General features: G+C 37.4%; 1 protein-coding gene across 2 annotated transcripts in view; it reads right to left on the bottom strand.

The window, feature by feature from the left end:
- The window catches only part of ANKRD13C (ankyrin repeat domain 13C), a 94,131-nt gene extending 80,641 nt beyond the window's left edge, over positions 1 to 13,490 (bottom strand). The window contains exon 1 of one of the 2 annotated variants that reach the window (XM_066268891.1): positions 12,438 to 13,490. In XM_066268891.1, the coding sequence (XP_066124988.1) occupies positions 12,438 to 12,882 (445 nt within the window). In that variant the 5' untranslated portion in view covers positions 12,883 to 13,490. The remainder of the gene's footprint in view (positions 1 to 12,437) is intronic. The other variant, XM_066268890.1, reaches the window with a different exon arrangement.
- Between the last annotated feature and the right edge of the window lie 1,754 nt (positions 13,491 to 15,244).

The following is a 15,244-nucleotide window of genomic DNA, read 5'->3' as shown; positions in this document are numbered from 1 at the left end:
ATAAATAAAGCTTTATTGGAACAGAGCCATGAGCTGATTGTTTATGAACTGTTTATGGCTACTTTTATGCAACAGATGGTATGGCCTACATGCCTATAATACTATACTATCTTGTTCTTTTAATGTTTGTAGACCTCTGTTCTAATCAGTAAGGGTTTCATGTAACATTGTATTACTTCCAGGATAGAATACCTATCAGTAATCAATGTAATTTGTAATTTCTATAATCACATTTGATGCCTGTTGTTAACAATTTCTCTCATGATCTAGTTTACTTGATTCTGTAGCATCATTATATTTTAATGAGTTAGAAGAGTTCATAGGTTCTATTATTTCTCCAATATTTTACCCAGAAATAAAATCCATTTTCATTCAGTAAATATGTGGTAGGCATAATGCTAAACATTGTTTCAATCATTAAAAAGCTGAAAATAATTCCCACATTTGTGGAGCTTATATTCATAACAGAAAACAAGAAAAATATAAAATAAAACAAAATAGATTGTGATAGGTGTTAAGAGAAAGTAACAAAAGACTGTAAGATTGAAAATAATAAAGGGAGACATGCTTTTTCATACTTCAGTTAGAAAAAATCTCTCTAAAAAGATAGTATTTAAAATGAGATCTAAAAGATAAGTAGGAATTAAGAACTCAAAGAATGAGAAGAAAAGCATTCCAGACAGAGCCCAGAAACAACCTGACATATTCAAGGGACTGAAAGAATATAAGTAAAATAAGAACATAGAAAAAAGGAGGAGTTTGTACAAGATTATATCAGAGAAGTAGGCAAGGGCCAAATTATGCAGGGTTCTATAAATATTGAAAGAAATATGAACTTGCTTTTAAGTAGAGAAGGCATTAAAAGATCTTTAGCAGGGATATGACATGATACAGATACATTTTAGAAGCACACTTGTTACAACAGAGGAGAGGATGGGAAGACTAGTTATATGTCTGGTGCAGTATTCCAAAGAAAAAGATAGTAAAATTGGTTAGTCTCAAAGTGATGGCAATGGAGACAGAAAGTATACTGATTTAAAATAACTTGTTCACTGATGTGTATGGGTAGGAGAAGGGATTAAGAAAAAGAATAATTCCAATGACTAAAGTTTAAGCAACTTAAGTTAATGATGTGATTTACTAAAAAACTGGGTTGCCAGGTGGGAGGGGATAAGGTGAAAAATGGTAACTTCACTTTGGATGTATATTTTGGTACATATCTGAGATTATCAAGTGGAGAGATTACAATATCTGAAACTCCAATAAGTCTAGGCTGGAGATATAAATTTGACAGAAAAAAAAAGGGAGAGAAAAGACATTTAAAATCAAACATATAAATTTCTCAATATCCATTTTTGTCCTAATAGCAGAGAAGGCAGTACATAATAGTTATCTTTCTTCAGTTCTTTATCGGTAAGGAGGGGGAAAAAAGTAACATGCTCTAATTAGTAACTGAAAAAAAAAACAAGAAAATAACACTAGTTATTTCCAAGAAGGGTAACTGAGTAACTAAAGATGCACCTTGATAATTACTGTTACTTTAACCCCTACCCCAAGAACATAAACATAGTTGAAAAGGTAAAAGCATCAGTAACTACTAAAGTTACAAATGAAACTTCCAATTAAAAATCAAATTAATCAATTTTCAAAATATACATGAACTAGAAATGACTGAGTTCAATAATTCAATCCCTCATTTTATAGTTAAGAACAAAATCAGAAACACATACTACAATCAAGGATGCCAAACATCATGCTGTGATTTAAATATTTTAAATGCAAAATAATCATCAACATCTTCATTAGCCAATACCACATTTACTTTACTGACCAAGTATATCATGAAACTAAGGGTTAAAATACTCTAGTCACCTTCATTTATGGTCCCCCTCAGTATTTTAAGAACTCAACCTGATGATTAAGCTAATTTGTTAAACAATGAAAATAAAAAACTTGCCCTGGCCAGATAGCTCAGTTGGTTAGAGCACCATCCTGAAGGACAGAGATTGTGGGTTCAATTCCTTGGTCAGGGCACAGACAAGAACAGATAGATGTTCCTGTCTCTCTTCTGCTCTCTCTAAAATCAATAAAATAAACATTAAAAAAAAAAAAAAACTAAAACAAACTTCTCTGCCACTTTTCATAATGCAATTTTTAAATCTGAAATTGCATGCCTTGGTTCTAACTTGGTAAACAAAACTGAACTCTACCCATGCTCTCTTTCCTGGGAGCACACTAAGGGTGCACCTTTCCCTTCTCCCGCTTCTTCCCCCGCAGGCATGCATCTTCTAACCTCTAGGGATCCACAAGACTTGCAACCAGAGAAGCAATGTGCAGTGGGCTAACCCCTAAAATCTGTACCCAGGGCCACCTGTTTGCTAGGAGCTGACAGCAGCTCCACCTTGGCACTCTTTTTTCGCATATTTCTAGAGAACCAAAGCAGCTCCACCTAGTCTCTATCCTGTTGCTTCTCCTGTCCCAGGCTTCCTTGTTTCACTGCCCCAGCTTTAATAAAACATACTCTCAAAAAAAAAAAAAAAAAAAAAAATGGTTGAACTGTTTTGTCAAATGAGTAAAATATATTCCAGTAACATTAAGGCCATTATATCATGAAAGTAGGCAATATCAACCAAATGCTTAGCATTTCTAGGACATATGCTCCAATATCTGTCAAGTACTATGCATATACTGTATCTTATTTAATTTGCTCGGTACCCTATGAGACAAATATTACTCCTATTTCATAGGTAAGAAAAATAAAGCTAATAGTAGTTAAGTAATTCCTTAAAATTACGTACCTAGAAATTGTGGGAGTTACAACTCTAAAATCCTTATTCTTTCTACCAATGGTTTTAAAACATTTTGGTCTCAAGACTCCTGATCCACCTAAGAATTATTGAAGATCCCAAAAATTTTTCAGAATGATAATTCTATCAATATTTACCATATAAAAAATTAAAATTAAAAGTTTAATTTTATTTATTAATTTAAAAATGACAATAAACATGTTAATATAAATTTTTATGAAAAAAAATTGTATTTTCCAAAACAAACAAAAAAAGAATCACAAAAGTGCTACTTTAAATTCTTTATTTAAAAAACAAAATAAATGTCTTAATAAGCTGGCTTAATAGAAGACAGCTAGATGTTAATAACTATTTCTACATTCAATTGGTATAAATGTCAGTTTGGTTTGTAGTATATGAAGAAATCTAGATTCAGAAGATAAGTAGTTGGTTTCTCTTGTACTCTGAGTAGATCTTTTACGGATACATGATTTTGTAACATCATGCATTGATCATCTGAAAAGTACTGGGTTTTTTTTTTATAAATATTAAATTATGCAGACCCTTCCAAATGTCAACTCAGTTCACCATACAAAATTTTTTTTTTATCACATTTGGTAATATCACCAATCTGATCAGAACAGTCTGTCAATACTGGGAAATTGTCAAGCTCAGAGAGACATTTTCCAAATGCTAATTTTCGTTTCAAAGTTTGAATTTTTTCACTGGTTATAAATACTGTCCACTGTTTTCTCTGAAGTCACAGGCTCACCTCATTCATTTTTCAGAAAATGTGTACTAAATATCCAAATTGAAATAACCATAGTTTGTCAATGTTTTTTTTCCCCAAGTTAAAATAAGGTTCCATGACAAAAGCAGCTGGTTTGGCTTGCAACTCAAATAATTGCACAACTGTTTTCCCTTCAGTATGCAGAACAACATCATGCGTAATCCATATTATGTCAAAGAATACCAAAAGTACAGGTACCTGAGCCTGACCTATAATGGCTCAGTGGACAGAGTGTTTTTTCAAAACCTTGAGGTCGCTGGCTTGAGCACTGGCTCATCTGGCTTGAGCATGGGATCATCAACATGATCCCAGAGTTGCTGGCTTGAAGCCCAAGGTCACTCACTGCCTCGAGCCCAAGGTTGCTGGCTTGAGCAAGGGGTTGCTGGCTTGGCACAGTCTCCCAGTCAAGGCACATATGAGAAGCAACCAATGAACAACTAACGCTATGCTTCTTATCTTTCTCCCTACTTGTCTCCCTCCTTCCATCCTTCCCCCCTTCTCTCTTTTAAAAAAAAAACAAAAAGATATGCCCTTGAGATTAAGACAGTAAAATTAATCACTTCTATGGCTTCACCAAAGACATTAAGAAAAATTTTTTTTTAAAAATTTTTTTTTAAAAAAACTGCAAGAACATGACAATGAAGATACAATGCTTAGTAGCAGTTTGGCACCTTGACTCAGTCTAAGGTTCCAATAATTTTATCCACCACTGCTTTTGTACCATCACCAAAAATGTCAGCACAGTGAGAAAGGCAAGCAAAGACTATACATTACTACAAAAATAGTTTTGACATGATGTGCCCCTAACTAGAGAGCAAAGCAGAAAAATCACAAGTACTAAAACCAACATAGTTCCAGCTTCTACAGCCATCTTCAAGTCCCATCCAAGCAAGCAATAACAGAATTTTTGTATGTTCTCTCATAAATGGTACTATATTATACACTAAAACTCACACATGTACATATTACACCCAATCCATCTTCAACTCCTAATCAGCTCTACCTTTTCACTATTCTATAGTTTTCCTCACTTATTAAAATAGCATGTTAAATTGACCCTTGAGTGAATCTTTGAAAATCAGTTACTTCTCTACTCAAAACCCTCAAATTGCTTCCTCTGTTGCTCAGATAAGTCAAAATCTTTTACAAAAGTTTTATATGCTTACATCCCATCACCTCTCCCATTTCCTACCTCTCATTTCAGCCACACTGGCTTTCTTCCTATTCCTTAAATATGGTACCTCTGCATTTGCTATTCTCTGCCTGAAACTCTGTTCTGCTACACATGTGCTCCCTAATTTTCTTTAGATAACAACTTAAATTTACACCTCCCCTCTCCACTCTATCCTCTCTGTTCTATTCATTCTGCTTCATTTTATCTATATTTATCATTACCATATATTTATTGGTATATTACCTTCACTCTTTTAAAATGTAAGTTCCAAAAGAGCAAGAACTTTGTTTTGTTCACTGCTATAAACCCAGCACCTAACACACTGGTTATCACATATGGGAGCTCAGTTTTTATCTGTTATATGAAGGAATAAATGAACAAAACAAAAAGGAAGAAAAAATGATTAAAAACAAAAACATTAGAGTAGTGTTAAAATCTGTTCTACTCTCCAAAAAAACCATTTCACCCCGGGACAAAGCAGTTCTCCAAAAGATTATCTATGAAAGCCAACCAAAGGCTGTAGTATATTCATGAGAGGATGTGCAAGACTGCACATGTGCTTTTATAGAATTCAGTACTGTGCTGAGTGAGAGTATGCATTAACATGCCTGATAACATGCCAAGAATCCAAATGCACTGAACTGAATTACACCAGTAGCAAACTACAGATGACTTATAAAAGAGTAAAACAAAACTAATCTTGTAGCAAACTGACAAGCAGTATAAATTCAAGTATCAAATAAAACTTCAAGTGAAGTCCTAGCTAAACATCAAAAACAAAAATGTTGCCTGACCAGGTGGTGGCGCAGTGGATAGAGCAAAGGACTGGGACACAGAGGACCCAGGTTCGAAACCCTGAGGTTGCTGGCTTGAGCACAGGGTCACTGGCTTGAGTGTGGGATCATAGACATACCTCCATGGTCGCTGGCTTGAGCAAAGGGTCACTCCCTCTGCTGTAGCTCCCCCCCATCAAAGCACATATATAAAAGCAATCAATAAACAACTAAGGAGACTAAGAAGACACAACAAAGAACTGATGCTTCTAATCTCTCTCCCTTCCTGTCTGTCTGTCCCTATCTGTCCCTCTCTGTCTCTGTCATACACACAAAACAAAACAAAAAACAAGAATGTCTTCTGCTGATAGGTACTAAACACCAAAAGTGAGAGCAAGATGCTGCTATTAATGGGTATCATTATTATATGAACCTTTAGAGGGAAATATTTTTAAATGCAGTCTCCCATTTGAGACAATAATATCCCAATATATTAATTATTATATCTACTTATTTTAGCCACTTAGCATAATTTCATAAAAATCAGTATGTTGAGAAGCATGGTCTCAAACTCAGATCTGATTCCAAATATAGAGATGGCCTTCTAGTTGTGCAGATAATCTTCAGGATTTCAACAAGAGTAATAGGCTCAAAAATAAATCACACAATTAGACCTCATATATCCTGATAACACCCTTCATAATCTTCATTTAGAAAAAATCTGTTCTCTTTTTTCCTAACCTGCTTTCATATGCTTTTAGTCTTGCTCTAAAACTGGCCTTCCATTTCACCTCCATTGAAATAAATAGCATATGAACAGGAACACAGGGTCTGTCTGCCCAGCCCTGTAGTTTATTAAAAATTATAATTTCTAATAAATTACACTCATTTTCTAGAGCCCAAAGCATCTGGACAATGACACTCTACTCTGCATTAGACTTCTATGACTCAAGAGTGACATTAAGTTGGGGCAAACACACTCAGTCCTCCAATGAGCACTCTCGAGTTCTTCTGCCTCACCAATGATGTCCAGGACACATCACTGCCATTAAATGCTCATTTTTGCTTCCCTTTTCTCCTGGAGAGGCAAGTCAGAGAATTCCTACTCCTGTTGTAGCTCAGTGCAGGAAACGGGAGAAAAGGATTTCCCTCTCCCTCTTATGAAGTAGCTCTGCATATGTGTTCATACCACTATTTTAAGTGTTAAGTCACATTCTATAGTGTTTAATGATGATGCCATGAGGAAACACAGCCACTTAACCCGTGGATAGTCCAACTTTGTTGGAGATGCACATGGAGAAAGAGGTGAAAGGTAAAAGGTTGTATTTGTATAATCATTAAGATCAACTGAATCAACCCAGTAGATCAGAGGAGTGACAGGATTCACCACCATTATTACCCTTGTACCCAGTGAAGATGTATAATACTTTAACGGATTATCTTGAGCCTCTAAAAACCACATTTTTTCTAGAGGAAAATCAGGTCTTTCAAAAACAAAATTCAGAAAAAACTACAAAACACGAGGAAAACACATGTACAACTACTAGTGTTCCTTTAAAGGTGTGCCACAATTATATAACCCTCCTGGCTAAAATGGTTCACTTGAGGCTTAGTTCGAGACTTCGTTTGCAAGCAAAGTTTAGCTTTTTAGTCACTTAACCAGATATATTATGCATTACTCTCTTGCATCACCTGTCATTAAGATTTTAGTGACAAAAACAGAGAAAATAATAGCAAAAGGGAATTTTTTTTTTTTTTTTTATTTTTTTACAGAGACAGAGAAAGAGTCAGAGTGAGGGATAGACAGGGTCAGACAGACAGGAACGGAGAGATGAGAAGCATCAGTCATTAGTTTTTCGTTGTGCATTGCGACACCTTAGTTGCTCATTGATTGCTTTCTCATATGTGCCTTGACCGTGGGCCTTCAGCAGACCGAATAACCCCTTGCTCGAGCCAGCGACCTTGGATCCAAGCTGGCAAGCTTTTTGCTCAAGCCAGATGAGCCTGCGCTCAAACTGGCAACCTCAGGGTCTCGAACCTGGGTCTTCCGCATCCCAGTCTGATGCTCTATCCACTGCGCCACCGCCTGGTCAGGCAGCAAAAGGGAATTTAAAGATTTATAGGAAATAAATCAGAATAAATAATCCACGTGAACACCAGATTATCCTATTGCCTCAATTCTCAAACACAGATTTTTAATCTTTAAAAATTGAAATGTTTTAAAATCCCTGTCTGAAGAAATTTGTATTATCTGACAGAGATATTTACATGTTAATCATTTCTTTATCACTTCAGTAAACCACCTGCATTAGCAGGAGTACTCTAAAATTGAATTTTTTTCCTAAAATTGAATTTTGACTTAAATTTGAAACCCATAATCACTGTGTGAAATAGTTTCATGGAGATCACTACAATTCAATAAAAATAAAAATTAACTGTGTTTTGAGAAGATGGCTTGTAACATGCCAAACAATGTAATTAAAGGCAATAGAAACTGCCAAATCTCTCAGAACAGGTCAGAAATGGTTCGCCGTCTAGAAAAGGCTGGTTTAAGCAATTTATATTATCAATGACTTTCATCACTCTGGCACTTAAAAGCTTCTGACTAATGGCCGGGAAAAGGTGCTTACCGTCTAAGGATATTTAAGTCAAGAGAAAAAAAACAAAATTACATGTTCACCAAATAGAAATGGCAGTGAAAATCAAGTAAGTCTTTCATATGCTTCACAAACATTCTCAATTTTAAAAGTGAGGAAGTAAAAATCAAGATACTGTTCACCTACCAATGGCTAAAAGTGATTCAGTGAAAAAAAGGCTTAGACTTAAACTGTTATTCTACGCTAACAAGAAAAGTGGTAAATAACTAAAGACATACCAAAGATAACAAGTTTAATAAATTGATGCATATTTAATGTAATGGATCTTTTTACCCACCAAATAAAAGCTGTTACTAAATATGCAATGACGGATAATTACTTGGCATTGAACAGAGTATATATATGATGTTATGACTGTTACTGTATTTAACATATTCCAAGAGATATGTCTGGATCCAAATATGTATATAATACATCTCAAAATAATTGATGGCTCAGAAAAAGCAATTCATACTCAACAAACATTTTACCACAAAAGAAAAAAGCTCTATCCCTGCTCCTATTCAATTTAATAGTAATAAAGATTTAAAAATTTAGAGTTTCACTAAAAGAAGCTGATTAAGATTTTCATTTACTTATTAACACATACATAGTATGTACTATGTTTCAGGGATCATTCTAAGCACTTTATATATCAAGTTATATGAAGAATGGATACAGAAGTTAGGAATATTTACCTGAAGATAAGGAGAACACGATAGCTCATTGCATACCTAAAGAGCTATCCCGTGAACAAGGTAGCCCACATATCTGTCCCATTAAATAAAAAAGACACAGAACAAGAGTGAGAGATTTGGGCTCTGCAAAAAAACTCCTGAGAGCTCTCCAATGGCAGAATCTCTCTACAAGGCTACTACAACGCTGAAATGGGAAAATATGTATTAAAAAACTTCACTGTCAACTGCCACATGCACACTTGAATTGACCTCTTTGCAATGCAATATAGTGGTGGGTCCTGATCAACAGAAATATTTACAGAGAGGTCAATCATGGGCTTTTAAAGTTCTTAGTTCACTTCCCACCTTTTAACTTATCCTAAGTATATAACTTTAGAAAAGTTCCCTTTAAAATAAGAATTAAACTATCTAGTTTGAGGGTTGTGAGAATTACCATATTTCCCATGTATAAGACGCATCTTTTCCAAAAAATTTGGGATCTAAAAACTGGGTGCGTCTTATACAGTAGTTGTGGATATTTTACTTGCATTTCCCATTTTTTCGCGCTTATTTTTGCACTCATTGTTTAGACAGTGATTTATCATCAGACACAGATGAAGACAAGCTAATGGATGGGAGTTTTGACAGTGATGAGGAGCTGTATGAATTTTATGATGAATAAAACTTGAGTTCAGTAACTTTATGTAATACATTTTTTTCCAATTTCGGGCCCCAAAATTAAGGTGCATCTTATACATGAGGAAATACGGTGAGTGTGATAATATATGTGAACACTTAGACTGATTTTCTTGCTTGATCACAAATGGTACTGAATTGCAGGATTATTCGGCTTCCATATTCTATACTGCAACACTTAGGAATTGGTTTGTTAAAACACAAATTCTGTTCAAAGTAACTGGAATCTTAAATAACCCTAAACTCTTGTCCCTAGCCTACTGAGACACACTCAATAAATTGTATCTATGATGATCATCATCATAATGTTGTGGAAGAAATCTTTACAGTGAACAAAAAACTATGTGGTATGATCATACGGCTCTGCTATGCACCAGTATGAGTGCATGATTCTACTATGCACTTTTCATGTTATAACAATCCAAATATAGTATGTCGCCTGTTTCTGTTGAGGTGACTTAATAAAGCATTTATCTTTTCTAACTTGAAAGAAAAAATATTCTAAAAACCTAAAAAAAGTATCCAGTTACTAAAAATCAAGAGTAAAAGTAATGCAATATAATGGTGAAAATATGCAGCTACAGGGGAAAAGGGATTAGAAGTAGCACATGAAATATAAGCTACTCTTCCTAGGAGACTTTAAGACATGGGAATGTATATTGTAGGGGAAAAAAACAATTACACTTTCCACAGGTATGTGAACCATAAGTTACATTCATCAGAAATACCAACAATATAAAGGTAACCAAGTACAATGCCAACATTTGCTCTATCAAGGCAATTTAAAAAGTGAATTTCCCTGGGCTAAGGGCAAGAGTTTAGGGGTATTTAAGATTCCAATTACTTTGAACAGAATTTGTATTTTAACAGTCTGACCAGGCGGTGGTGCAGTGGATGGAGCATCGACTTGGGAAGCACAGCACACAAATTCAAACCCTGAGGTTGCTGGCTTGAGGCCAATGGACACTGCTTTGAAGCCTAAGGTTACTGGCTTGAACCCAAAGGTCATTGGCTTGAGTAAGGGGTCACTGGTTCAGCTGGAGTTCCCCCCCTGAAACCTCCCCATCAAGGCACATATGAGAAAGCAATCAATAAACTAAAGTGCCACAAAGAGTTGATGCTTCTCATCTCTCTTCCTTCCTGTCCATCCATATCTGTCCCTCCCTCTCCCACACTCTTCGCTTTAAAAAAAGAGAATCTGTATTTTAACAAGCCAACTCCTAAATATTGCACTACAGGATATAGAATCCCAATAATCTTGCAATTCCATACCATTTGGATTAATCAAGACAATTAGTTCTAACATACTATAGTTCTATACTTAGCCATATTCATATCTCATTTGAAAAGGAATTAACTCTCAAAAGGAATCTTTTATCTGTTTTCAGGGATATTTCTTTCAAAGGCAATGGCCATAAAATAAAACATAGCTACTATGACGGCCGAATTTGAAAAACTTAGTAACTGATTAATAACCTGAAGCTACAACATATCTTCCACTAAAAACTCTTTGCCAAAGAGTTAAAATGTAATCACCATCAACAAACAATATTATGCCTGTTGCAAAAATAGTACAGTAATTAAATAAGTTAAATGTAAAAATAAAAAACTGGGCGCAGCTGTCAGGAACTTTTTCCAGGATTTGATTTATGATAAATGACAGGTAGTGATATTATTTCAATATCACTAAATTCAGAATAAAAGCTCAGTTGTTACAAAATTATACAACCGACAGAAATCTTACTTTACCTCAATTTTTGTCCTAATTTTAGATAAGAAGCCTAGAGTCCAGTGGAATTAAGGCAGCTTATTCCACAGGCAAGTTTTTCATTAATGTGTTATTTTGAGCACAGAGTTCAGTGTGTTCTAACTGAATGCATGCAATAGTCATGTTCAGTTAAAAACAGAGCCATCAACATTTGCCAACTTCCCAATTTAAAGGCCTATCTATGGAATGTTGAAATTATCCGTGTTTACATTTGTTTTCATTAATAAATTTACTGTTGCTTAAAAATCAACTCAATCACATTGTTTTTAGAACTAGAGAAAAAAAATCAGCTGATGTGTTAAGGTAGAGCAGAAAGTAGAAAATATAGTCCTCAAGTAACAAATGATACTGTATTTTGTCATATAAATCATGAAGTTACTATGGAAAACCACAGTACTATTTTAGACAGTCATAAAGATGAAGTATTACTATTAGCAACTTCCTATGTAAAACAAGAAAAAAAACCTCAAAACTACTCCAAGATTTTGCCTACTCAGAAGTCACTTTACTTGCTCTAAGGTATCACATGCCAACAAATTTAACTGTACGGTTTTCAGAAATCAAAGCATTCTATATTTCATCCTAAATGCAGAGTGTAGACACTTTGTATCAAACTAAGTTTTCTAAAAGCAGGAATCAAAAAAAGAGACAACCTGGCAGCTAAGAATCACAACCAGTTACATAGTTGCAGCCAAGTTAGGATCTGTACCTGGGTGATGAAGGTAGGTGGGCATATATATAAGTCCAAATTCAAGATCCCAAGGTGGAAGATGGGGAGCGAAAGAAAAGAAATAGTTCCACAAACGAAAGAAGGAAGCCAGGATGGAAGAGAAGCAACCTAAAATTTCTTATAGTCAAGAATCAACAACTGAAGGCCTGTCTCAAAGACAAAACCAAACAGCTTCTCATAGGAAACTTTAGTGTCTACGGAGAAAACAACATTCCTTTGCACCCACAAGAACCAAACCCCTGACCACTGGCATACTATTATTGAGCCCGTCACGATTTACCGGCATTTGACCCGGATGATGAGCAAAGGAAAGGGTCTAATGGAGATGAGCCTAGGATTCCAGAAGCCTGGGGAGGGGCACCCTAGCCTCGGGAAAGGGGAAGTGGAGAGGGGCGAGCACTCCTCACCGTGATTATCTTTCTGCCCGATATTGTGCGTGCGGATGAGAGAGGACAGTCTCCTGACATCCCCCTTGAAGACGCACTCGTGCACTGGGTAGTGTGCGGGGCAAATGCCTCCATCTGCGGCGACAGAAATGGGGTTGGCACCCCCTAGAAGAGTCTGGGACTGGGAGGTGGTGGTTCCGGAGGAATTATGCAGCGGCAGGGCCGGCGCGCCCGGGGGATTGGAGGAGGCCGGCGCCGTCTTCAGCTGGAGCCGGTGGTGATGGTTACTGAAGATCTTATGGCAGGCTCTGCCGCCCTTGCCGCCGCCGCCCGCGCCGATCCTGCCTCCAGTAAAGGTGCCGCCGAGGGCAGCCGCCGCTTCCTCATCCCCGGGCTCCAGCAGGTCCCCCTCTTCTTTGCTGGGCTTGTGGTCCCGCCGCAGTGAGCGGATCTTCTCTCCGGTCATCGCCGTCAGGAGCAGAAAGGGGCTCCCGGGGACTCACCGCCCGCGACAGAGTAGGCGCTGCGGCGGCACAAGGCGATTAGAGCGGTGGCCAGGCGCGTCGGGCGCAGCATGAACTCCCAGAGAGTCCCCGAGCCCGGGACACACGCATCTCCCGCAGGAAGAAGAGCCTGCTCTCGCCTCGGTACGAAAGGAAGCGCGCTCGCTGGAGGGAGCTAGTGCTCAGTTACCAGCGACACCACGACCCCGGTCCCCGCCGCCGCAATCGCCACCACCACCTCACCCTGAAAAACAGGGCACTGCCATCTTCCTCCGGCTTCTCTCGCGAGAGCTCCCCAGGGAGGGAGAAGAAAGGAAACACCGCGATAGGTGAGCAGCGCGCTCCCGCCTCCGCCCCTCGATTCCCAGAGAGGGGCTGAGCGCGGGCGTCTTCCAGGCACCGCGTTTCCTTAGGCAGCTGGAGTTTCTAAGCTGGAAGACCGAGACGCGTCTCTCTCGCGCCTGTGGACGTTCTGAAACCTTACCCTGCGTTGAGATATTCGATGCATCTTATAAACAAGGACTTAAACACTCCGGCCTCTAGGCCTCCCGCAGAGCGGTGTAGACTGACGCCGGGCACGCGGGATGTGATGTCACTGAGATGCGCAGGACATTCATTCAGTAAACATTTCCTCAGCATCTCCTTCATGCCGTACACTGAGCTAGTACATTTATAAAGCACCACTCCTGTCTAGAAGGAGATCAGGAAAGGAAGACATCGTCAAACAGTTGGGTTCAATTCTACTGCACGAGGAATGAAATAGATGGCAGGAAGCAAGGATGCACCAAGAAAAGGAGAGGCAAATTTTAGAGTTGGAGTGTGAGAAAGTCACCATAGAAGAGTTTAGAGGCTGACCTTGGAAGCAGGGTATTCAGCAGAAGGGGAGAGAGGATTTCACTCAAATATATATATATATATATATATATATATATATATATGAATCAATTTGGGGCAGGCGTCAAAGTTAGAGTATGGGTAGTGGACGCTGAAGGATGGCAAATATAATCGTGTAACTGGGGTATCACTGGGCTAGTACATGGCTAATCTCGACTCAGTGTAAAATTCTAAAAAGGTGAATCTGACATCCATAAAGCCTTGACAAAGTAAAGCTGTGGAGACCTGGAGTGGAGAGAAGTTAGCAAAATATCCAAAAGCTCTATCTATCCATTTCTCTCTCCAAAGGCCCATTTACTCTGACAGCTGCTTCTCTCAAGTCTCGTCTATTTTAAATTTTATTACCACCTCCATCCCCCCCCCCAAAAAAAGATTCTATTGGAACTAACCTCTGTAAGTCCTCCCCTGCCTCTCCCGTATTCACTGCCTATCTTCTTTCAAACCAGTCTCTTTCTTCCCTTCTTTCTTTTTTGGTGGGAGTGGGGGTTGTTCCAGGTAGTTCAAGCATTACCCATCAGCACCTCAAAGGATCCTACTCTGAAAGCTAGAGACACTGAACACACACACATATCTACATATACAAGAACATTTTGTTCTTCTGCAATAGCCAGCATTTATTGTTAATTCTACACCAGGCAGTATGCTTGGTAATTTATATATTATTTCCTTGTAATGATTATTATTTTTAATCTTCATTTGACAGTTGAAAAAACTTGTCCAATGTCTCAAAACTAGAATGCAACATAGTCAAGTATCATTCCAGGGCTAGAGAAATAAAAAGGGGTCATATCATGTAGGGGGTTGTATGTAATCTTAAAAGTTTATATTTATCTAAAAAGAAATGGATAACCTTTTAGGAATATTAAACAATAGAATAGCATAATGAGATTTGCCTTTTAAAAAGTCACTCATACTTAAGAAAAGTATGTATGGGGATAGATTACAAGGGGGCTACTCTAGAGAGGGAAACTAAGAGAAAAATGCATAAATCAAATAATGTGTTAATATTTGAATGTAAACGTCTGTGGAAGATGGAATTGTTAAATCGCATATTCCGTGCATTGCTTGTATTTCTACAAAGAGAAAGTATTCTATTTTATTAATCATAAAAGTAATAAATTAATTTGTAAAGAAGTATGCAGTGATTCATATAATGAGATTATGAAAGCATGAACCAAGTTAGTCTACCATTATAGCTGTAAAGTGTCATTGGATCCGGAATTTAAAAGTAGCTTATTAGTGGCTGCCACTCATGGAGAAATGTGGAAACTTGTGAGTTTCCTCCCATTAAATTCAAATATTTATTTTTTTTATTTTTTTTAAACATGGTTCTAATTTCTTTTTTTATTTTATTTTTTTATTTATTCATTTTAGAGAGGAGAGGGAGAGACAGAGAGAGAGGAGAGACAGAGAGAGAGAAGGGGGGGAGGA

This window comes from Saccopteryx bilineata, chromosome 3 (assembly GCF_036850765.1).
Source record: "Saccopteryx bilineata isolate mSacBil1 chromosome 3, mSacBil1_pri_phased_curated, whole genome shotgun sequence".
NCBI lineage: Eukaryota > Metazoa > Chordata > Mammalia > Chiroptera > Emballonuridae > Saccopteryx > Saccopteryx bilineata.
Note: the sequence above shows the minus strand (reverse complement) of the source record. Positions and strands in the feature narration are given on the sequence as shown.